The 25,816-nt window shown below is 44.4% G+C and overlaps 1 protein-coding gene across 4 annotated transcripts in view; it reads left to right on the top strand.

Moving 5' to 3' along the window:
* LOC143182700 (glutamate receptor ionotropic, kainate 2) overlaps positions 1–19,277 on the top strand; it is a 118,422-nt gene extending 99,145 nt beyond the window's left edge. Inside the window, exons 11-19 of one of the 4 annotated variants that reach the window (XM_076383905.1) lie at positions 1,465–1,569; positions 2,090–2,347; positions 7,857–8,054; positions 9,184–9,409; positions 10,887–11,051; positions 14,808–14,908; positions 15,804–16,011; positions 18,510–18,801; positions 19,154–19,277. In XM_076383905.1, coding sequence (XP_076240020.1) covers positions 1,465–1,569; positions 2,090–2,347; positions 7,857–8,054; positions 9,184–9,409; positions 10,887–11,051; positions 14,808–14,908; positions 15,804–16,011; positions 18,510–18,801; positions 19,154–19,160 — 1,560 coding nt within the window. In that variant the 3' untranslated portion in view covers positions 19,161–19,277. Of the gene's footprint in view, positions 1–1,464; positions 1,570–2,089; positions 2,348–7,856; positions 8,055–9,183; positions 9,410–10,886; positions 11,052–14,807; positions 14,909–15,803; positions 16,012–18,509; positions 18,802–19,153 lie in introns of those variants that run through there. The other 3 variants (XM_076383906.1, XM_076383908.1, XM_076383907.1) reach the window with 3 other exon arrangements.
* Positions 19,278–25,816: the final 6,539 nt, after the last annotated feature.

Genomic DNA, 25,816 nt, shown 5'->3' with positions numbered 1-25,816 from the left:
AGAGATGCAACTGCATTCGTAATGGGGTTATTATAAGTAACACGTACAGCTGGTATTTTCCACGGAACAATGCGCTCGGTACTTTTTCTCTGATAGACATGCTGCAGACTCATTAAAAAAAATGCGTGTGTGTGAGAGAAATGGATAGATAGGAAGATAAATAAAAGGAATAATTATACTAAATAAGTTAAAACAAATTTATGAAATGTTCACTGAGAAAAATTCTGGAGAATATTTTCATGAAGCTCATATAACAATTACTGAAGCAAATTTGCATGAAGATCATGTGTTTATTCTCATAACAATATCTCGTATATTTGCCTACAGAGTGCTAAAACAAAGTAAAACTCAACACACAATATTCACAATCATTTCCTGAGCGGGTAGGAACAAAGAAGGGTCAATGGCGAAACTGTGGTCAATATTTATAAACTGGAATATGTTTACACCATGAACAATAATAGTCTGACCATGTCTACAAACTGTAATCAAAAGACAGGGTCACTTCAATTAATTAATTTCAGTAACTTGAATAAAGAGAACAATTTATTATTACATACTGAACTATTTGAACATATAATTAAAGATAATTTCTTGATCTTTTATGTTGTAAAATGTTTGAATAACTTTAAAACAGTGTTACTAGGAGAATATGTATAATCGACACAAGTGTCTGTCAAGTGGATCGCGTTCATTTTGAACAGAACAGAAGCTCCAGTCAAGTATACTGCGTATTTCCTAAGTAGAATAGGCCAGTCGTTGTTCAGACGTGCAGCAAGTGGAAGGAACGGAGCCATTATTCGCTGCAACTGCTATCCAGCCGAAAATCACTGGTTAACGACGATACTGTGGAGCCAGGAAAACGTGAAGATTGGGAATTCACAGCGAAACAAAGGGAGAAATAGTCTCTCCTCGGGGAAGAGGATTCACCCAGCCGCCCGAGGGTCGAAGGGCGCAGATGACCCGCTCCAGCGCGCATTTCGCGTGGGTAACCGCAATGCCGCCACAGACGCGAGCTGAATTCCGAAGATCAGCAGTTTATAAAAGATGCAGAGCAATCTGTCCCCCGTGAAAGGGGCGCCGCCTTAACCCAGAAACCAGCGAAACTGTAAGCGGATCGTCCCGAAGGAAAGACGTCATCGGCGGTGACCTACCGTTTCGCATAGATCCGCTTATAAAAAATGCATCTGCTATTTTGCAAGGCAAACAGTTTCCTCGAGTCTCGAACACTTAACGGTTCGTGCCTTTCGTTGGCGCGATATTCACGACACGACAAACACTGTCAGCCCTTGCAACATTTCCCCCTTCTAGCTAGAAGATCCACTGTACTCGGTGCGTCTCTTTTTTCATTTCGGAGAAATCTGAACAAATTTGCATACGAATACAGGGCGAATTCGTCCGAAAAATTCCTGCTGCCTCTGTGTAAAATACCGAAAGCTGACGCTGCTCCCTTTTCTGTTGCAGAGAGCAGACTTGGCCGTTGCGTCCATGACGATAAACTACGCCCGCGAGAGCGTGATAGACTTCACCAAGCCCTTCATGAATCTGGGTATCGGAATTCTCTTTAAGGTGAGTCGCTGTTATCGTGCAACAACTTCTCGAATTACTAACACTTAGCGTCTCTTCGATTCCACGTAGCCACGAAAGCTCTCGCGAGAACCTCGTCCCGACAATTGATCAAAATATCCAACATTCTCCACGCTAAAAAACAGAAGCGTTTCCAAAGAATATTTCTCTCAAGTATTTCACGAAAGCTATGAATACGAAGCGTACTCTGCATCGAGGAATTTCCACGGAATCCTTGCACAATGTTGCAGAGCAAAATTAATAGGCAACGTAGGGAAATAATGAAGCACTGCCACAATAGAGACGTCGAGGGTACAAATAGTCCATGCCCGGTGTATGCAACTTGTACACCCTGAGGAGCCATAGGAACCTGAGAAGCGGGATGGGGTTTAGTGGAAGGGGACGGGGTTCTCGATGAAACCGATCTAGCAGGGTTAGAACGTTCCCACGAAGGTCCCCGTCTGACGGCGGGCGAGCGGTACGAGATCCGTTTTAATTAAAATCGTAGCGTAACGTAATTTAGGTGCCATCCAGCCAACCAACGCGGTTGTTCTCCTTCATGAACCCGCTGGCCGTCGAGATCTGGCTGTACGTGCTGGCCGCGTACATGCTGGTGAGCTTCACCCTCTTCGTGATGGCTCGGTTCAGCCCGTACGAGTGGAACAACCCTCACCCGTGTCTCGCGGAAAGCGACGTCGTCGAGAACCAGTTCAGCGTGAGCAACAGCTTCTGGTTCATCACGGGCACGTTCCTCAGGCAGGGCAGCGGGCTCAACCCCAAGGTACACGCAACGAGGTGCCCCGCCACTGGACTATTTCTCTCGTTTCGAGATGGGGACAGATTAGGGAGGCTCCTATTTGAGAGATTTACAGAGAAATTTTTCTGGGGGCGAAATTATTTATTCTACTGGTAAACACCCTTTGATACTTTCGATGAATAATTTACAACCTGTCTGTAGTCAGAATTTTACATAAACAGCGCCTAATATAGATAATGGGCAAAAGAAATCTATCGAAGTGGATAATTTATTTTATTAGTATAAATATACGATTAATATAGTCGTTTATACATTTTTAGCTTTGACTTAGGTATTATGAAATTCTATTGTGGGAAATATTGTAGAATTATTTTAAGAGATATTTCAGATTCTTTTTTAAGGGTGTTTCTACGTTCCAGGGTTAATATCGTGACTGAAAAAAATTCTTGAGTATTCTACCAATATTGTTCCCAAAAGAATTTGGAGATATTGCAACTTGTTCCCTCCAGAAAAATTTGTAGTGTCCTTCATGAACGAGCCTCCCGATAGGAGCACCTCTTAACCCAGTTGCTGGTGGCGCACGATATTTCGACGAATTGGAGGAAGTGACTATTCCTCTAGGAGCTTCTGAAGTGGACAGAGGCAGAAATAGAGAAACCAGAAGCTGTCACGTCTGGAAGCACCGATTGTCCGACTATAGGGTCATTCGAAGCAGTTGACGCGAAACGATATCCCGCTTCAAATTCGTCTAACCCTGGTCCCAGTTTCGGCCACGGGGGAAAGGGGTGACCGAAGGGATAAAGGGGCTCGTATAACGCTTCAGCTCGCGCAGTTTTCTGGCTGCCTATTGTGCACCGCCTGACGGGCTGAAGAATAGAGCAGGGCTGTGATTTCAGCGGGATAAAGGATCGTCTTGCGAGCGGCATTCAATCCTGACGCAGAGTATGGCTCCATGGTGAAAATCCTTGCCTTCTGAATTATTTCGCGCGAGAAAACAGTGAATAAACAATGCCAAACTGGGTGGGGGTCGCTGGGAGGGAGGCGAAATAGGTTCCTGAGCTGAGCTCAGAGATCCTGGTGACGCACGATGTTCGAGGGGCTCAGTGATTAGGGGATCAGTTATGCGGAAACACGTGTAATTGCTTCAGGTTTCTGGGCGAATGCCATCGAGGCTGTTCTCGTTCATGAATCCCCTCGCCGTGGAGATCTGGTTGTCCATGATGGGCGCTTACGTGATGGTGTCCTTGACGATCTGGATGGTGGCGAGGTTCTCCCCTTATGAGTGGGTGGAGCCCACACCCTGCCCCAGCTGCAACTGTCCTCTGCAGGTAGGCTCCCGTCGAGTGGTGCTCGTCATGCTGCCTGACCTCTGTGCCTGTTAACGAAGAGTCGTGAGGAAATTGGGCGAATATTCGTGGTTAGATAGAGGGTTATCTGAACAGCTCCGAACAACTGGTGCATAAAGTTCAATTAGTACTTCGTGAGGCATGGCAATAGCGCATAGCGTTCCGAGGGTGCAACATTGTTCACGAAATTCAATAACAGGGACGTCATAGGGTTGCGCGATAGCTTGCCAGGGATAAATTATGTTTTCATGGTAGTAAACAATGTGGCGCGCTCCCGAGGGGTAGTTGCGTTGAACCCGGTGTGCTGTGAGAGCTAGTCGACCATATCGTGTATCAGAGGTTATTAGGCAACGCGTTGACAGTATATATCAAGCTCTTGACAGTGTCGGCGACGTACATAATGTCATACTGTAGCACGTCTCCCAAGGATCTGAAGAAAAGATTTATCTTCCTTTATGAGAACATTGTAAGGTGCCTTTAGTATGCTTTGAGGTTTCTCAATATTGTTGCATGCCAATCCGCGAGTATCGAAATCTTTGTAGCGTTATACAGTAACTAAGAGTGCTGCAAAGTGATTAATTGAGGAAATGCGTTCCGTATCGACTCTCACGACTCTTCGAGAGTGCCACAGAGGGTAAAGTACTCGAGAACAGGCCGTGTAATTGCCCTTGAATTTTCACACCACTTGGCGGGGGCCACGATGTGATCAGGGTGGTCACGTGAGCGCCTTGGACCCCGACAGCGATGACATTCCCCTGCCCAGAACCGTCAACGAGTTCACCCTGGCCAACAGCTTCTGGTTTACGGTCGGCACCCTTATGCAACAGGGCAGCGACCTCAACCCCAAGGTAAACATCGCCACCACAGAGTCGGCAGGCAGAGATTGCGAGGAGGGCGAGGGAGCTTGTTGGATTATATCGATATTCCTATAACCACATCCTACAAAGTCATGAGTATTGGCATTGCAAGCTTATAAATAATACACTGAGACAGCAGTGTCACTGTTTGAAGTAGAAATTGAAGAATAGTACTCTTTTAATAGCTATTCGTTCATCAATTTAGTTGCAATATTTAAGAGGCGATACACTAGTTGAAGAGACTAAAATAATAGGAATCTTCTTTTATTTTTTTTAAAGAAATTAACATCCTCATGGCTGTAAAAAAATTATTTGGAAAGGTATTAGTAGAAATTCGCTTCAACCCTGAAAAATTGGAGGATTGTCGACAGTGAACTGCTCTTTCAGTGATCCGATAGAGCATAAATCGGACATCTGAATGAGCACGATATATAATAAATGATATGCATGATACATAATAATGAGATTAATATCAATGTATAATAGGTCTCTCTATTATCGAGAGGAATAACGCGATTTAGAATTGTATGAAACGTCATGCCAGAGGGCAGAAGCCAGGCCAACAACGATTCCACGACACTGTAAAGTAACTTGTAGCTCGTAACGATATTATCTGTCGTAAAGACGACCATTTAAAACGAGCTTCCAGAATTTCGTTGCGCCCGTAAAGCCCGTAAGTGTGGACTCGCCGCGTATTCTGGTTAACTGCGTGCTTAGACCGAGTCGAGGCGGGCTACGAAAAACCAGGCTCGTTTTAGTCGGCAAACAATTACGGGCACAGTCTCTCCCTTTGACCTTTTTGCCTCTGTGATCACCGTCTCTTCCCTCTGGCTTTTACTTTCTATCTACTTTTGGGCTCCTTCTGAGTTTCCGAGTTCTAGTTGCGTTTAATCATCGAGGGGTTTACCTACAGAAAGTTATTCCCTTTTCCGAGATCCACGTACAAAGTGGAGGACCGAGGAAGGTCATAGGAAGCTTATTGACTGCGGTTTCTCAGGGGAAATGAAAGATGGGAAAGGAAATCGACTGGTTGTGGATACTGTCGCTCTTTTGGGCACCTAGTGGCGATAGAAGTTTGATACTCGGGGAAATAATTGCAAAAGTTGGGGAAACATACTTGTTTGTTCATAAGAAAATCCAACAAGCTACCTCGTTGTATCAAAGAATAAATATTGATATAAGAGAACATTTGCAGCACCATATGAGTACACGACAGAGAATAATTTATTACTCGAAATGGGAGATAGAAATCAGTCAATTTCATGTTTTACCGTGATTTAGATTATTTAATTTACTATCAAAGCGCTCAAATTTAGTTTCATCAATCGACGCTTCGAGAGGACGCATGTCACCCCTGCATGCACATAGCAGCCAAGCACCTTATATTCTGTTAATCATATTTCCATCGCAACGATTCACCGACTGTTTTCCATTTCGCATGTCATTCTAGCGAAGTTTCACCATATTTAAGTTGTCATCAATTTTATTAATTTCAACTGTTCTTCATTTCTATTGTGGGTGAAGCAAAGTATCTCGCGAATTATCTAAAGAAATTCGTATTCCATGGAACTTCATGCATGAAAAACCCTGCAGACCGACTCAGAAGTACACAGAAATCAATTGCTAGTCATTAGAGCTTCGCGTGAGCAAGAAACATTCAATTTCCAGCACCGTGAGATAACGTGCTAAGGAAGAGAATTAATCCACTTCCTTTTCTGTGAACTTAACACTGCAAATGGCTGCTACCTGCAATTTCTCCTCCTCCAACAAGCGTAATTCCCGTCACTTGATAACATTTCATTCTACTGACTACAAAACGAAAACGGAGTTCAGAATTGCAAGTTGTAATCGGATATCCGATAAGTTTAGCACTCAAAATTCCAATTTCTGGTTTCGACAAGGGCTAGTGTGATCCATGAATCAATGCAATCCTCCCCCTTAAAAATGCATCGAAGGTCGTCGTTAAAACTGCAGTCCAATACAGTCGAAAACGGGGCGAGGGAACTTGTACAGCATATGGTGATAGCCGGCTCTGGTGGCGTGTATGTACATGCGGGGTTGTCGTTGCGACTCTGCGAGAACCGCGAAAAAACTAGCAATCCCGTGGTAAATTCCAGGATTAAATATTAAAACCATTGACAAACGAGTGCAATTACGTCAAATATAAATGTGCAGAACTTCGGGCGAAATCGTTACTAACACGTCCACGTAACTTTTTCGTATCGCTAGTGTAGCGAGATATTTTTCGCGGGAGAAAGGTTTCAGAAAACTTCAGCGAAAAGCGCATCTCGCCTCTCCATTGGCGATATGAATAAATATCTGTCTCCAGTCCAGGAGACGAGCTATTCCTTTCTCTAACAGGTTGATGGAGTGAGAACAGTCTCTCTGTTTCATTTTTCATCGAGTTACTCGCGAGGCAAGTCAGTTACCTTTCCTTTCTGCGGTCTCTGTCGAGAAATTCTTAGGTTGAAAACTACGGTCACTGTTCTATACACTTCACATTTGTCTTAAAGAAACTCTTTTAAGTTTAAGAATTTTTGAAGTTGGGAATGTGAAAGTGTGACTGCTCAAGTATAGGAATATTTCAGTCTCTTTGTGTGACAAATTATTGACTTATTCTACTTAGTGTTTCCCTACCCATATATAGGGTTATACTACTTAATTTTCACTGATCATATCAGACATTATTCTACTTGCTACACGTCTGTCCAAGACCAAGGTTATTCTATTTACCATGCTTCCCACTAGGAGTAGAACTACACGTCCAAGTTTCCAGCAAAGAACAGGCGTGGAAAAGAATTATTCAAAAATGTCTTTCGTTCGGTAGCCTCTCCCGCGATCGGCTGGCTGCCACTAACGGCACGAAGTATGCCATTAGCGTCCTCCAGCGCAGAAATGAGACTGCATATTGCATTCTTCTATCACGAAGCGGAATGTAGCTGCGGGAGCATCGTGGACTTAAATCGTCCCAGCCTCGATGCTCCTCGCCGCGGTTTCGATTGATCGTCGAGGTTCTTTACGGGCTCCCGACTCGGGGACGCGAAATTGAAGCGATATTTGCAGGAAAGACGATTGGCCCCACGTCTCGCGAGCTCATTCGAAAATACCATGGAAACTGGATGCTTCCCACGACATCTCCTCGAAAAAAAATTCAACGAATCGAATTCCCATTCTCTCGACTGCTCGCCCTTTGTGCGTTCAATATAACTTCGTCGTCGACGAATTCGCGTCTGTAGAGGCGCGAAAGGGGCCTCCAGAAACCGAAGGGAAAGGAATTGCTCGAGGACTTGATTTCCTGTGAATAAGGGGAATATCGATCGTCGTTATCAGGCAACTAGCACGAGGATAGTAGGCGGGATCTGGTGGTTCTTCACGCTGATCATCATCTCCTCCTACACGGCCAACCTCGCTGCCTTCTTGACGGTGGAGAGGATGATAACGCCGATCGAGAACGCGGCTGATCTAGCAGAGCAGACCGAGATCTCCTATGGCACTTTGGAGGGTGGTAGCACGATGACGTTCTTCAGAGTGAGTAGCAACACTAAATACTTCATTCTATACAGTGTTAAGTACATTATCTTTGAAGGGTATCATCAATTACACAAACTGATTCACTAGTTTAACACTTACTATACCAGTGGAGGGACACTCAGAGCTTAAATACAGATTTCCAAGAAATTGACATTAAATAAATTGACAGAAATGTAGGTAAAAAAAATGCATTGAAACTTTATGTTTAAAAAAATTTTTTAACTTCAATTTTATCGTGTTGAGGGAGTAGTATAAGGATTTTTGAGTGACTCTGTCTAGATACACTGATAGATAATGATTCTAAATTGTTGTCATGACAATGCTCTCGAGCAGTAGCGACGTTTTTCAGGAAATGAGTCTCGGTAAAATGCTTATACCCACTGGGCATGCGTGCATTTCATAAATATCCCCTTCGTGTGTCTTGCTAAAGGTTTTAGTGGCTTGGCGCGAACGCATTCGCGTCTCGTCCCGAGGGATATTAAAACTATAAACTTACCAGTTGTAATCGCTCGTGTAACTAATTTGACTAATTATTCCAGAGGACGTGTGCAGCAATTCTCGTAGCCCGCGTAGTATAAAATCGCGCGACGCTTTTGCCAAGAGTATTGTTAAATTCCGTCGATCCTTTTACGAGGACGGGGTCACGCAACTCTTAACGTTATTAAATTCGAAACGCTATTTCAGCGAACATGTAGCTGTAACGCAGCATTAATATCGGGTTATTGGAACTCTGCGTGGCGAATTCTGTCGCAGATTTGGCTTTGCGATGGTCACGTGTATGCGAAATTGCATTTAAAGGAAGGGAATCGGTTGGGAGAATCCATTGAACGTATTCAAACAACAAAAAGAATGGCCGAGCTGAATGCGCCGCGGTGGAAATTTTAAACGTGTCTTTTTTCAAGCGTTCAACCAAATTGCGCTTGTTGCTGATGACTGAGTAGAAAAATGCACGAAAAATCGGCCAGGAAGTAGAAAAAATTGGTCGAGAATGGGAATTTTAGTGGTTGGGAAACTCTCTGCTATGTAACACCGCCACTTTACTCATAAAGTTAATAGTCAGAGTTTTGTTCGCTAATATTATATTGGTTGGTCGATAACTGTGTGTTCTATTGTGCTGCAATAACAGGACTCGAAAATTGGCATATACCAGAAGATGTGGAGGTTCATGGAATCGAAATCACCATCAGTGTTCGTGAAGAGCTACGAGGATGGGGTGAAGAGGGTGCTGGAGGGTGACTACGCCTTCTTGATGGAATCCACTATGCTCGATTATGCGGTGCAAAGGGACTGTAATCTCACGCAGATCGGCGGCCTTCTGGACAGTAAAGGCTATGGAATCGCCACACCAAAAGGTAACACTAGCAATTAATTTTACCACCCACGCACAAGACTAGTTAGAGATGTCTTTGACATCCTCTCTACACTCTAATTTTATTCGCAATTTCTTCTTCTCGACCATGTGTTACTTGCAGCGAAATTTACATGAAGGGAGCTTATGTTCCATTAGTCCACAGGACACTATTAACTCTTAAGTCAAATGTGTAGAAGTAGCAAAAAGTTAAGGTCTGCAGGAAAATAAAAATAAGGGTCTGCAGCAGTTTTCATATTTCGTTGCAAGCTTAATTAATTCAATGTCGTTTTTAGATGGATCTCTTTTAGTTATATATTCTTACTTGTCGTTTACATGTTATCTGATATCTCTCATAATATAGTGTAATAGAACTTAATATTCCCTGCTTTTCATTTTCATCAACCTTAATTAAGCACCGTATGTTTTTCACGTGTGAAAGGATGCAAAGAGGGATCCTATGTCGTTGGATGCGTTACAGTGATACAGACAGGATAAGTTCACTTACTTTCAATTTGCCTCGAATTTAATGAACCTACGATCCTCCCGGAAAGAAGTCCCATATTTACATTCATTATTACACATTATGCCCCTCGACCGTGTCAGAAAATATAATTTTTAGTATTTTCCCTGAAAATCTCCCCAGCAAAAAATTCCTCTTTCTCTGCTTCAATTTTCATCCCCCATGGAGAAACATTTTATTTCAAATTGCAACACCACTATTCTAATGGCGCAAATTGGAGGCACACTCATCTGTTGTCCTCGTATAGAATAGTACTCAGAATTCATTTGCCTCTGGTAGAAAAATACAGTCATAGTGAGGGAAGTAGAAACGTAAATATCGTTCGTTTCCAATTTCTCTGGAAAGTTGCGACTCAGGACACTTGCTACCAAGTGACTATAGACTCAACGACCCTGTTGTTCAGAAAACGTCGTGAAACGTTCAGATTCACAGTCCACATAGTCATGCTCTTTAACTCCAAGGAAAGAAGCGTAAATTACTGGCGGTTTTCGACGTAAATTCGGCAAACTTGACCTCGTAAAGCGAGAAACGTCTTAATTAATATCTTAAAGCATTTTATAAAGACCTTCGCGTCAAAGTAACTCAATCTCGTTAAAGAGAAGCTGGAACGGTTACGTTTAGCCATTTCCATGTCAACCATTTTCCTAATTTCAGCAACTGCTCTGGATTTTTAATAACTCCTGTCACCCTCTCGCTTTTCATCTGGTACTGAATCGCTGACAAAGCAGCGCAATCGCTTTCATCCGTGTTGAAAATTCGGCAGAAGTCCTCTGGCAAGATTCTAGAAAAGGGGGCTTCGTTGGAAAGACTCTGTTCACCCTCGGGGAAGATTCGAAGGTCTAAACGTTCCTTTCCTTGGCTTCTTTCCCCTTCGTCGACTCGAGAGGCCAGCAATTTCGTTTGAAAAGCGAAATCGCAGGGATCCTTGACCAGCCTAACGAAGCCGTTTTATATGCAGGCTCGCCCTGGAGGGACAAGATATCTCTGGCGATTCTGGAGCTGCAGGAGAAGGGCGTGATACAGATCCTGTACGATAAGTGGTGGAAGAACACGGGGGACGTGTGCAACAGGGACGAGAAGAGCAAAGAAAGCAAGGCGAACGCTCTGGGAGTCGAAAATATCGGTGAGTCCCGTGGAATTAAATTTCTTGGCGCGATGAAGCGGCTGGGGTGGAAAAAATAAGCGAAAAAGTGGAAGTGTCGGAGAAATTTACTGTCAACGGGGGAAAAAGGGTAACTTTACGCGACGTCACTCAGAAATACTGTGTGGAGGGGTCGAATTTTTTAGTGGAATCTATCTACGGTTTTGTTCGATAAGAAAGAGTTGAAATGGCGGGGGTTGCTTTCTTTTCGCGAATTTAGTGCACCGCTGAGAAGGGTAATATGAACAGGGGAATTCATTTGGAAGGTATAGTTGAGTGAAATGTAAACTGTGAGGGTGAGTGGCTTGTCTTGGTCTTAAGTGGAAGGTTCTCTTCTTGGGAAAAGTGTATTACTTCATTTTAGCGTTGGCTTGAATAAATTAGAATACATGAGGTATATAATATTAAATGTTGGGGAAGGTAAAATTCCATAATTATTGTATGACCATAAATTAGTTTTGACTGGGTACGAAACCATAGCATTACCACGTCTATCAACTACAATTATAGTAATAATAATTAGAATTGGATTGTGTCGGAGCCAGCTGAAACAATGAATTGCAATTAATTTAACACATGCGCGAAATGAGAATACAGATTCATTAAATTCAATATGCCAGTATGAGATATTGTATATTTTACTTAATTTGAGTTTTCGAGTAATCTGTGGATTACATACATAATGAGCGACGGATGGATTTCATTCTGATCTCACGTTACACATGAAATGGGTCAAAGGTCAGAGTAGAAACTAAAGAAACTAATTACTCAGATAATTTTTATCAAACATATAGTCATTGCCACTTTTATCTACTGTTAATAGGCGAAATCATTCTCAAAAATCAAATCAAAAGAATTCCAGTTTCTTTCCAGAGAGCTTTTGACTGAAAGCCACAAACTCACCTCATTACCCAGACATTTCACTCAATAAGTGCAGTCTAAAGAAAAGGATCTAGGAGGGCGTAAAAGAGAAACGAGGGAGCTTTCAGGCACAGAGAAATCCCGCGGAAAGTTCTCGAGAAATTTTTCTTGGGTGTCTTCGGGTGCCCCTCCCAGATTTTATGGAAGTCACAACAAGTTCTCCCTTTCTATTCTCCCCCACTCTGTAGGGCTGTATCCCTCGCTTCCTCTTTTTACAGAATCCCCAGCAATTCTTTCTCCCTTTTTTCTCCCCTTCGCTAGCTAACCTGTAACTTAGATAAGTGGCCACTTTGCCAGCAGAGCGAATGCTCTCGACTGAGACAGGCAGGACGAACGACTTGAGGGTGGCTCTTGGAATTTCACTTCTGACCCGCTAATCGCCTTTCTAGGAAAGACATGTCGATTACTTGCGAGACGGGAAACAAACGAGCTTCTCGTTCGCTAGGAAGTCAGAATAAATTGGAAGTGCGCAACTTCGAGCTTCGTGCCCACAAATTAGCTGAACTTCGGTTTCCACGTGTTTGGCTTCTCAAGCATCCTTTTAGGAAGTCGAGCTGCAAGTAGACTATAGAATTACTCTCGAAATTAATTTTACATAGGCTCAGGAAATAATAGAAGCTTTTCCAGTTCTCTGAAGCTTTCATTTATTTTCTTAAATTTCTGTACAATTTTATTTCCACAAATTTAGTTTATATTCCACAGGATTAACAGCAGCACAAGTGTCCACCTGCTTGATATCAATATTTTCATAGCAATCACAGCTCTTGCTTAACATTCGAAGTTAGTTACCGCCAATATTCCACAGTCAACGTTGTATCCCCTTTCACAGGCCAAAAGGAAACCATCTTGACTTTCCCATAGAACCAAGGCAGGTCCAATTAACAGAGGTGTCGTTTCAATGGCGACTGTTCCATGACAGCCCAAAATAATAGTTACCCGTGTCAAGGAAGTTCTCTTTCAGGCCGAAACTCAGGAATAGCCCGCCTTCAAAAGCAAAGTAGAAACTTTCCCGCCGTGGGCTGCGCGGCATCCTTATAGGCTGAAGGCTGACTACTCAACTCTTCCCCGACTTACCGCGGAATTAGCGAGCGCGGGGGTGGAAGTAGATCAGTGTCCATTCGAGAAACTTTGGTCCTTCCTGTCAGGCGCCTTGGACGTCGTTTAAATCACAGTGTCAGCGCAGTTATGCAAATTCAGCCATGCAATGAGCCCTGCTGCACGCTCACCTGATCCTGCTGAGGGATCTGGTCGTGCAGACGTGTTCCGCTTAGCATACAGATGAAGCTGTGCCATCGACTGCGTTAGAATTATTTTAAAACGCTGGAAGTCACTGGGCCTTCGTTACGTTTTCGATGCTACTCGGCATCTTTTTTTATGGTAATGAGGGAAAATGCTCGCGAGCTGCGGTTTCCTCTTGATAACCCTGCTCGTGGTTCTTAAATAAGTCCTTGTGCGTATGAGATACGAGTTCTGTGGCCTGGATTAGGTATTCTTAATATGAATTATGTCGAGAGTTCATTTTGGGGAAACTGTTATATGTGAGAAGAGAATTATGTAGTGTAGGATCAGTGGATAAGGACAATAATAACTTCACAGTTATGAGATTAAGATATATATTTAACAAACCACAGAATAAAACTCACTAGACGCTCGTTCGACGATACCACACTCCTGTCCCACACTAATCTCCACATGCACTCCCACAAACCTTCCTTCTTTGTAACTGATCCATACTAATCCACGCACTCTTTCATTCGGTCCCAAACGCACACCACAATACATTCTAACAAATACTCATTCACCATACATACTACAATGCCTTTATTCGGTACAGTTATTATTCTCTTGGAATTAGTAAGTAAAATTCTCGAGAGCAAATGAGATTACAGGAAACATGGTTGGTGCGAAGCTTCTCATTGAAACAATACCACCGAGCTAAGGGAAAAAGCACAGCGCAGCGTTTCGGTGTGTACAAGGATCGAACAACACTCGGTGGAGTGAAATGAAAAAAATTCGATATTCGAGGCCGTAGCAAACACAAAGTTAGCTCGACTGAAAGGTAAGCAGAGGCGGTGGAGAGCTCGCGGCGTGGATGGAGCTTCGAAAAAGTTTGCACGAAGCGTTGGTGCCTACAAACGAAGCCGAACTTCACGGATCTCGTTTCGCGAGCAGGAAAATTAGAACCTAAACGAAGGTAAGCTGAATTTTGCTACAGAAACGCGAACTTTCATATGAACTCGTATGTGAACGATTTAACACAGCAATGCTTGCCGTGAAATTCAGTTCAGACCACGGAAGCCAGCCTTTAATTCCTTTTTCACGCGCGATTATTCTCATCTCTTCCTCCCACCTGCCCATGGCCTTAATAATCGAAAAACTTCCTCGCCGCCCTATCCCCCACTTTAATTGAACGTCTATCGATCCTTTTATCGAGAGACTTCCCCGCGAGCTCTCCACGCAGGACAGAAAGTTTCCCTCCTAAACCTGTGTCAATCTTTTCCTTCGACCTCTCCTCTGGGTCGAAAGTTCGCTGGGGGAAGAAGGGGCGGCGATTCAGGTGGCGTCGAGAAAAAGATCGATGGAAGAGGGACGTAAATGGGCGCGGATAACGACGAAGACGCATGGGCGAGGGAGCAGACGGATGGGTAGATAAATGGACAAATAGTGCGAAGGGGGTGGGGAAAGGGTTAGGTGGAAGGACAGATTCAGGGAGGCAGCCTTGGTGGCAGTCACATTAACTTGAGGCCGAGGGCAGAGAAGAAACCGAGAGACAGCCAGCGGCGGTGAAATAATGAGCTTCCGGCTTTCTCGTTCCAGGTGGTGTCTTTGTCGTGCTGCTCTGCGGCCTGGCGCTCGCGATCCTCGTGGCGATCCTCGAGTTCTGCTGGAACTCCAAGAAGAACACCCAATCGGAGAGGGTAAGCGAGGCGAAGCACCGAGATAATTGCGTACAATTTCGTGCTTCGCGTGTAACGTGCTGCATGAGCGTACACTTTCCCCTGCCATGGCGCGAGGCCGTTTCATCTGAGTCTTCCGCGACTTTTTATCCTTTTTACTTTCTGGTTTCTTTGGAACACACAGTGGAATGCTCTCTGGATGGCCATCGTATCGTTGGACCACTTTTCCGGTCGTTTCTCTTGGTTAATTGAACGTTAAGCTTTCTTTCTGTAATTCAATACCATTCTAGAGACAGGGTAAAAGTAGCTTATTGGCAATGAAAATAGTTGATAGAGGAAGGAACAATCTGCCCTTCTAAATACTTTATTACAGGAAAATAAAATTCTGTAAGTAGATTGAGTAGGGCGACCAAAAGACACTTTTCTGTCTGTCTGACTAATCACTGACCTATACTACTTAAAACTCATCTAAGACATTTTCTAGCCAAATTTCACATAGAAACTCAATCAAAAACCACACATACAAGTAACTTATACTATCCCACATAATCTCCACTTGCTGAATCTTGGAAATTAATATTCAGAACCCCCAAAATTAATTTTCAAATCTACTCTGTGTCTGGTCAGTCCAAAGAGCCTCCACCATTTCTCACGAATTCTACAAAAATTTCTCAAGCATTTAATTGGGGAATAGTATCCCCAAATAAAAGCTGAAGTCCAGGGTATAACTGCTGACTCTGAAGTCTCTCGAATCGGGCTCGCGCGTGAGAGGGTGTCGCATGGTAACGAGCTGTGGTCGCGACAGTCTTGTGTATGTATTATTTGTTGGTATTGTTTTGCCTGCCGTGCCCGTCCACGCATCGACGGATGAAACTCGAAACGCCACTTGGATCGGGTGTACGCGGGTGTTCGGCAGTCCCTGTGCGCCGAGATGGCATCGGAATTGCGGTTCGCGGTGCGCTGCGGCTCGCGGCAGAGGCCGGCGACGAAAGCGCGCAATTCCGACGCCGCGGTGCCCTGCGGCCGTTGCAGCCCGCGGGCGAGCAGAAGGAGGACGCGGTATTGCTCGACTGGCCACGAGGAGACCACCTACATACCGAGCATCGAGATACCGCGGTTAAATGGTGTAAGTCCTGTCCCTCACGACGGGCTCGCGACCACCTTTGACAGGGCCTCTTCTGGGACCTATCGACGATTACCTCCACCTACCAGGAGGAGGAAACCTTTTATTTCATAGAAAAGAACTTTATCCCTGCATTAAGCAGAGTTCGCGAGACCCTGATCGTTTCACTGCAATTCATTTCCATTGACATCGCGTTTCAGAGTTAATATTCGGGTTATGAAAGCTTATCCATGCTGTATTGTTTCGCCAGGTTCGATACATTGCGCGTTACTTAACATGAAACGGGAAATTTAATATCCAAGCTCGTGTTGGAGATTTCTGTGTGTAGTTCAATCGAGCTGAGTAATATGAATGATAATAAGGATGCAGATAGAATAATAAGAGGTCCTCGAAGAGGAGTCATTGCTGGTCGCGGAGCCGTGCTCATTTCACGGTAATTCTATCCCCGGGAGGGTAATAAAGCAGCGAATTCGGATGGGAATAATCTTGTGGACTGTATTTACCGCCCGTCTGTGAAATCGATGTAGCAACGTGAATAATTTTGGGATAATGGATTATCGTGATCGAGGCACTGGCTCCACGAAGCCCACCAACGCACATCGTTTCCTTCGTCGGCGTCGATACGCGGGAACCATCGTCGAGTAACGAGAGGAAAGGGAGTATTGCAAATGGGAGCGCCTTGATATACTGTCTATTGATTGTCCCTTTCTTTGTACTTTTCTATCTCAATCTCTATATTGTATCTGTGTACCTGGTACCATTAATTCGTCGACTAGATTGGACGCTGTCGTTGATAAAAAAGAACGGCCCTTTCTGTCCCTATCTTTTTTTTCCTTCTGTTTGTATTGTACAAAGAAACAAACACGTATATAAGTATGTGTTCTGCATTTTGGCACGGTCCAGTATTTTTGCTATCAGCGAATCGACCGCTCTGCGCGTTTAATCACGATTGGCGCAGAGTGCAGTCCCACACGCTTGCATTCGCAGTACACCAACACATCACAGACACACTCAGTGTACATACGCCCGCGTAACTCGATTGCATGCCTCGAATTCTGTTCTACGACTGTAATACGATTCCTATAACGTCACATCAACTTCAACGTCGTTCTGACGGGTGCCTCGGGCGGCGTTGACGATCTCGTTGGAATCGATCCGTTTCTGAAAAAGCCTGAAGACCTTTGCGAAGCATCAAAAGGGCTCCCAGGCTTTTGACACGGTGGAAGATTGTAGATGGAAGGAATTGGATCCTTGGAAATGAAAAGTTTACGAGTCTGCATTTACAGATACTTCAGCTGGTTCTGGACTCTGAAGTGAATTGGTAAAATTTTTTAAGGGTAGTTTCACTGGAAATCTTCACTTTTGGTATAGAATAGAAGAAAATGGGAGTCTCTAGTACGGAGATGTCTTTGTATCATTTTTGCATCGACACGACATCGCAGCATAAAGCAACTCGTAAAATTTCATTCCAATGGTCTGGAGGTGGATACTTGTCGTTACACCCCCGCAAATATCAGCTCTGAGGGTTAAGCAGTCAGAGGATAGAGTGTTCGTTAAACAGGATTGGAAAAGGGAACGATGTCGAACAGAAACGATTCACCTATCGTCGAAACTCCCCTGAATGGTTCTCCTGATCGCGGCGGAAGTGATTTTTCCAGACTGTGTCACATTTCCAAGCCACGGTCTAGCATAAACGATCCATTGGATCCCAGAATTTCCTGGTCGTATGGTCAGAAGAGATCGACTGAATTCGATGCTCTTTATGTGGCTGACTCGTGTTAACATTGACAATATTGAAAAAGCAAAGCTAAGAGAGTTTTATCAGTTTTACCAGTAGCACTTTTTATTTAAAATTTTTCATTTTTAGCTTTCAAGTTCTCAAGATTCAAATGTTTAAAGCTGGGAAAATACCGTCTCTTCTTTTCAGTCAGTTGCAAATACGATATCGAAATTCAATTCCGCTCGGCATCTATGGCTGTATTTCTATCTAAAATAAATTCTTTTTTTCCCCAAGTAGCGCAGCTGGACGAACATAAATCAATATACCGGATTTCCTAAATCTCGTGTGAAAAAACCGCGCGAATAAGCTCCGAGCTTCTCCAGCCAGAGAGAAATACGCATTCATGACGAATCGAACCACTCTATTTCCAAACCTCTGAACCTAGATAATCACTCGGTCCTTCTGGAAAATTTCTCCGATAAAGCCAGAGAATAGGTCCATTCAGGACACTGTTTCCTTCATGCAACGAGCATCTCTATCCTCGACAGTTCTCAGACTGAAAGATGACGACCAATGCAGCCAGTTCGATACGTGAGGGCTCGTGATTCGATGATAAACCCTTTACGAGCTTTTAAAGAGTTTGGGCAAGTTCTAACGACCCGTCTCCACTTCTTGAACAACTTTTAATAACTCAGCAGCCCGCGGCCTAGTCACAGCGATGGGCTGAAGAGTCCATCGGTTGCCCCGATATAGCTAACACCTGCATTTGCTTCTCTCAGCAGGAGGGTGGTGCGTTGTCGATGACGGAGATGAAGAAATCATTGAGCTTCGATCAAGTAGCAGCGGGCCGTGGCGGGAACACCTAGCACAGGCCTCATCATCATCTTCGTCCTCAGCCGCAGCAGCAACAGCAACAACAGCAACAACCACCGTGCAAAGCCACACCCACGCACACACGTCACACACACTGCCACTCACATTCACACAGCCACAGTCACAGCCATACGCACAAGCATCAACCACCCCTACCGAGGCAGAGACGGGGCTCCTCAAGCATCGTCTTGGGTCAAGGTTTGTCCACTCCATTATTCATCGTTTCACTTGGATATTATACCAAAATCTCTACCTGCCTCAAAGCAACAGGCTTCAGAAATTTCAGTTTCTGCTTTCATCTCTTCATTTAATCCTTAACTGGTGAGATCGGTTCTCAAGCATGCCATGAAATTTTCAAACAATCTGCATCCTAATATTCACAAACTGAACAAGCTGTGGTCACCAACTGCAATACTAATAACCACTTATTTAATATCTACAATCTGGCAAAAAATAGCTAAGCGTTAACAAGAGCACCTGCCTCCTGTCCCTAGTCCATAAACACTTGAATTCCTCAAAAGGATTAAATAAAAAATTTCCTTTGGTCCAGGAGGTGACCACCCTGAGAGTATTCTCTGGAGATTCGACTGCGACCTGGCGGGTGAGCCAGACGTGGTGATATCGCCTCCGCCACCGCCGCCCCCGCCCTCGGCGGCCGTGTCGAGGACCACGACCCTTTGACCCATATTGGAGGAGGTGCCGACAGGTGTGCCCGTCCAGAAGGAGCTACCTACCCAAGCCTCCGTGGTCGTGAACGTGGTCGACCAGAAGGAGACCTGCTTATAGCATATGTAGTCGCCGGGGCGAGTGGGTGGACCGCAAAGCGGGCTGACCGCCGCCGCCGGCGACCTCCAATCATCGATCGAGCCCTCGTCCACGTGACGACGTCGATCGAGTGTCGCTCACTTAGAGGTACAGCCGTGGATGACCTCTGCCCTGTGCCAAACACCCAGTGGGCCTCGAGACTCGCGCGGACTGGGTCGAGGACCTCGCTACCATCGAGGATCGACGAGGATCGCGGGAAGTCGAGGACTCTGAACAAGGAAGTCGAAAGGATGCTAGAGACTGTGGATCGAGCTGCTCCTCGCTGGAGACGTTCATGGTACAAATGACAAGTGACAGAAGATGATGAGGATGATCGAATTTTCTTGACTGTGCGATGGGAAGCTACTATGGGAGAGGCAGGCGGGAGCGAATTGCAAGCTAAACATATCCAAAAGGGTTTAGGACGACTGGACAATGTGTCTGAAGGGAATTCGTCATCGAAGACAATAATTCCAGGCTGATTGAAGCTTGAGGCACTGAGAGAGCAGTCTTCCTCAAAGAGAGTTCAGATATGAAGTAGAAACGATGGGTTCTTTAGTAACAGCAGGAAAGAAAGTAAAATGGATGGAGACCATGGCACAGTGTGATTAGACTCGGACCAAATTCATAGTGATCACTGCCAAGAGCTAGCCTAAAGTAGTCAAATGGTCTAGTATGACACAGGCCTTGGGAATTTCAGGTTCGCTGAAATCGACGGCTTAAATCCTCGCGTTCAAGTCAATTCTCAGATTTTTCGAGTCAGGACTTACCTTCAACCACAGGCATTATATGAACCACACGCAACGATATAAATAAAAAGTCACAATTATTCTAAATGCGGACTCAGCAGAATATCTGAAGAAGTGTCCAAGACGAGTGCCCCTATGGCCACTATTTCAATCAAATTCCTAAAGCAGCAGTTCCCAGGCAGAAGGCTTAATGGTATTAGATTAATCCCTGGGCTAGTTGGCCAAGAGCCTTTACAGCAATTTCTATTCAATGAGAATCGTTTAGCTCGTTCAGCTTTCGATAGGACAAAGTACAAAATACCGAGGACATTACTTGGACCTCACGATTTTGGGCCCTTGCCTTTTCCTTATTCTTCGCGAGCGATCGCAGTGGAACAGGTCAACGATTTCGCTGCGTCGTGGACCAGAATTTTTCAAGCATTTTATACCGCAAAATCGGGACGAGGGACGAGGGCCAGAGTCATGGCAGGAGAGTCTGAAGGCTAGAATCAGCCACCTAAGGAGGCACAGTCACGCAGCTATGGGAAAGCGTAATCACGAAGCAGGGGACTCGGCGAAGTTGTTGATCACAGACACGGTTGTACACGATAATCGAACTGTTCGACGATTGGTGATCGTATAGACAAACTCGAGCCGATTGTGTGGCGTACGTGCTGTACCGACACACAACTTAGTTGACACTTAATGCCATAGATAAGTGCGTAGCCGCGTAAGAGACCCAGTCGTATTTTGACACGATCGACACGGTTTATTATTCATTAATGGTACCTTGTACAGCGAGTGTTTTTCACAAATTTCGAGTCTTCGCGACTTGCAGTAAAGCGTCGTATACATATGCATGTACACGTGTACACGTAAGGCAAGGGGATCGTTCTGTTTAATGGATTTGTTAAGGGGTTGTTCGCGTGAGGGAGAATGTGGATACGTGAGCCGTGAGTGATCGGGCGTGAGAGAGAGGGAAGAACGAATCGTGCCAAAAACCGAGTAATCTGTGCCGCTGTCAGAACTGACAAGCAGTCAGGACGCTTTTCGTGTTCGACGCATTTATCCATCGCGTCAGCCGCGCCTTGCTTGATAGCGACGCCGCCAGAGGAACGAGGTGGAGGGACATTTCTTTGTTAGTAGACAGGACGACCGTGTATGACACGCGTGCAATTTTGACGTGCGAGGGAATGTCAACTGCGACAGGAGATTGTGGATAAAATTTTTGAGAAAATTCAAGGTGCAGTATATTTTGTTTAATCTGATCGGGGTAAAAATTGTGGATCAAAAGGTCGAGCCAGAAAATTGTGGAAAATTATTTCATTGATTGGAGAGAAAATTCTTTTCTTATGAAACTGATAAAGGAGTATTGAAGGGAAGATCGATGCTCCCGCAACAAATGAATTCTTCATCCCCGCGGATTAATTGATAGCTTTTCCCGCATCGGGAAACTTTATCGCAGTGGGATTCGTTTCTCTTTTTCCCTTCAAAGTAATCAAGATTCTGGGGTGTTTGAACCAAGACCACGTGAATCGTGGCGATGAGGGCACGATTCGTTTTCGTGAGTGCACATTTCCCTAAGATGCATACGAAGATAAGGATGCATCGAAGGGTATGAAAACTGACGATATTAGAGTGGAAGTAAATGGAGAGCGTTCGAACGCGAGGTGCTGGTCAAGAGCGTTCAAAGATTGACTACTTGTCGCGTCATCACTGGTGTGCCACTATTCAATAAATAAATTTTATTTACTTAATCGACCTAGACATTTCTACACTTGGCGTAGTAGTCGGACACACGTTGACTTCCTCTGACGATCGGAGGCCTGAGAATATTAAGAAGATCTTTCAACAGAATCCACTAGAGCTGTCCTCTTCCGGTTCTCAGCTCTCCGATCGAGTGATTGTGATACCGCATTGAAATCGTCAAACTGAACATATCTCTCCGAAATAACAGACAATTAAATGTTGTTATATACATGTTTTACTGAATGCCTTGGAGACACTTTTTCTAACTCCATGAAAATACGCCAAGATACAATGATCCCTTTCCACACCCTGCAACGAAATCGAACAGATCCGAGTCATTTTTCCCTGGAAGCCTCCTTCTTTGCAGCCCTTCGATGAGAACAATAAATGGTCCCAGCTTGATTCATCGTGGTTTCGATTCTGTGGGACAGATTCGTTGTCGTCATAGATCGATTCGCATGCCACAGGGACGATACGCCATTGTGGACAGGACGACGAGTCAACGCGACGCTTCATCAATCTCACCCTGATTCCTTGATAGGTATTCAGGGCAAGTAACTTTCCTTCGCCTTCGCCGCGACTTCGTTCACCAAGCTGCTGCATTATTTATGCAAATCCCATTTCCCAGACAGACCTATCACAACCGCCATGGCATCGCCGTTTGCAAGCCTGTTCCACCTTCTCCTGTAGCACGATTGGTGAAAGTTCGGGGCCATCGATTTGTACGTACTGAATAAGGTATGTGACATTTTCGTAGGACAGATCTGTGACTACTTATACATATTTAAGTAGTATAATATTTGTCTGGTAATGAGTATTATTATTAAAAATATAACACACGAATGAACATCACTGGAAATATAAAATTTTGGTCAAGAGGAAAATTATTCTAAAATTACAAGGCTGTAAATTGCTTTATATCTCGTTAATCAACAATTATAAATGTTAATTTGCACGAGTCATTGCGGAGGATTGTTATTAACAATATGTGTAGCAGAGATTATTGATGGGATGATTATTTTATGGGAAGTATTGAGTTTTCGCAAAATTATTCTTCGTTTGATTAATCTCGTAATTCCTATCACACGGAGAACTCGTTTTGTTGACCCCCCTCTTCTGGTCGGGAAGGTATAAATACCTCTGAAGGACGTCGAATATCTCACTCGCTGTGGAGCCTCCGGCGGGTGCGGATCGTCCACGCGACCCTCTGGAGAGGATTCCTGGACTACCCCTTGGTCCATCTACTGGCCCATCTACTGGCCCATCTACTGGCCCATCTACTGGCCCATCTACTGGCCCATCTACTGGCCCATCTACTGGCCCATCTACTGGCCCATCTACTGGCCCATCTACTGGCCCATCTACTGGCCCATCTACTGATCCATCTACTGATCCATCTACTGATCCATCTACTGATCCATCTACTGATCCATCTACTGGCCCATCCACTGGCCCATCCACTGGCCCATCCACTGGTCCATCCACTGGTCCATCCACTGATCCATCCACTGGTCCATCCACTGGTCCATCCACTGGTCCATCTACTGGTCCATCTACTGGTCCATCTACTGGTCCATCTACTGGTCCATCTACTGGTCCACCTACTGGTCCACCTACTGGTCCATCTACTGATGCATCTACTGAACCATCTACAGGATTACATACAGAATTATCTCGTGAATTATCCCCTAGACTACTATTCAGTATCTACAGATCAGTACTGAGAACACAGTATTCCCTTTAAAAAGAATGCAGATAATTCGCTGTCGCATTGGTTCCTTTCATCTCTTAATTACACGGGCAGCACTCATTCGGAAGGGAAACGGAAATTACTATCGTCCCTGGGATTACGGTAATGGTACCCTTTCAGCCGCAAGAGACGACCAAGTAAAGGGAAGTACCTGGAAATTAGTGCACTATTTCTGAAATTTCTCTTACACCGCTCACTGCACAAAGCTGGGACAAAGTGGCCATCGATCAATCCTCCCTCGAAAAAGGGGGAAATCTTTTCGATACGGTCGGCAATTACACGAAACGATAGGAAATACGTTCAGGAGAGCCAAACTGCATTTCCAGTCCCACATTATGATGACAGGGCTCTACTTTTCTCGGTGAACCTAGGGGAATAATTTTTGCAGGATAATACGCCACGTCCTAGTATCGAACTGCAATTTCTCTGTGATGGTATTACAGCGAGTATTTATAGCCTTTGCACAGCTCGCAGGGCGCTTTTCTTTCGGTGCAGATTAAATTGTCAGAGAAGTGGCTAGCTTCCATATTGAAAATTGCATTCATTTGACCGCGCCGCGTCAAAGGGAGCCCGTTAAAATCCGTCCTCTATCTCGGAGGAGCGAGAAGATGAAAGGGGTGCTGGAAGCGAGGGGTAAGAATCGGCCATGGTTATTCGAAGCTCTGTTCGCGATCGTACTCGTTAATTTTTTACGATAGTATTCGACGACTGAATGAATTTTTTTGCTGGTAATGGGCGCTGCAAATGTTACATTCCTTTGAAGGAGAAAATACGAGAATTCTTTCATTGACACAAGCAAGAATTTGATTAAATTATTTTTACATTGAATATAGAGTCAGTTATGAAGAATGAGACATTTTTTAATAAATAGTCTAATTTTCTTATTTTCATCCCTTTGGATTTGCAGCTGATTTTTTCGTGGAGCAAATTTTGAATTAATAGAGCTAGCGTTCATTAGTGATTTTTCAGTAAATTGAGTTATAGCAATCGAGTATTCTGTATCGGAGACAGCACCATTTTCCTCGAATTTTCCCCAGCACGTTCCACGCCGAACAGAGGAATTGGAGGCTACTACGTCTTGATACTTCAAAGCAGATGTCACGCTGCTAGGGTCAAAGTCCCTGTACCATCATTTAGGCGTTCGTTAGTAAATTACAAGGATGTGCGCGTGATTCAGCTTCGCCAATTCATCACCGCTCTCGAATTGTAAAATCAATGAGAGAACCAAGAGACAGGATTCTCCTCGAGCAATATAAAATTCGCTAGACTTTTTCAAAATTCCTAGAACACTGCACTTTAATAGCAATTTAATAAGGGAGAATGAAGATAAATGAGGAAGAGGAAGATAGTACCCAGAGACTCGAAGGATTTACGTCAAGTTCGATTCACCCACATCTTCGTTCTCAAACTTCCGTATCCATCATTTTTTACAATTAAACCTTCAGCTGATGATTTATCGTCGAACGTGCACGTCTAGTCGCCTTCTAATCGAGGCTGTCAGGGTTTCAGACCGTCCGTACAATCTTCGTAAGTTGGGCAGGATCATGTCACGTTATACCAAGATCCTCCTATTTTCTACAGGATGGAGGGGGGAGGAACGAGGTCTCCAAGCAAGGATCTTCTTTCTAAGACGTTTAATCAGAGCAGTATGCCGAAAGTTTCAACCTCGACCGCTGAACTGCTCCCACCGTTTCAGTAATCGCTAGAGATTAGTCTAATACACGTGGAATTAGAAAAAAATGGAGAAAATTTCAGTCGACGTTATCACTTGATCTCTTAACTAATTTACAAATTGGTCTCTAAGTCTTCGAGGAAGCCTCGAAGTGATAATGTAGAATCAGGAAGCACAAACCCCCAAAAGCCACAAGTACTTTTGATTTGCATGTTGATTGACAAACGGGTTCTCTTGTCGCTCGTGACGAGCTGGAAAGCTTCGCTGACAGTTCCATCGGTACGAACCAAGGGGTAAATTCGAAAAACGCGAGGGCAGGCACCTGATTGATGGAACTATCGACAAAAGTGACAGGGATTGGAATGGGCGACGCTACCTTTACCCTTTATCCTGGGAAATCGATCACAGAGAAGCTGGAACTTGTTCCTCATATTCCACATCGAACGATAATAAAACCACGATAACTAAGATAAACGATATCAGAGCAATTATAAAGTCTCTCGTAACAGC

Source organism: Calliopsis andreniformis, chromosome 8 (assembly GCF_051401765.1).
Source record: "Calliopsis andreniformis isolate RMS-2024a chromosome 8, iyCalAndr_principal, whole genome shotgun sequence".
NCBI classification, from domain to species: Eukaryota; Metazoa; Arthropoda; class Insecta; order Hymenoptera; family Andrenidae; genus Calliopsis; species Calliopsis andreniformis.
Note: the sequence above shows the minus strand (reverse complement) of the source record. Positions and strands in the feature narration are given on the sequence as shown.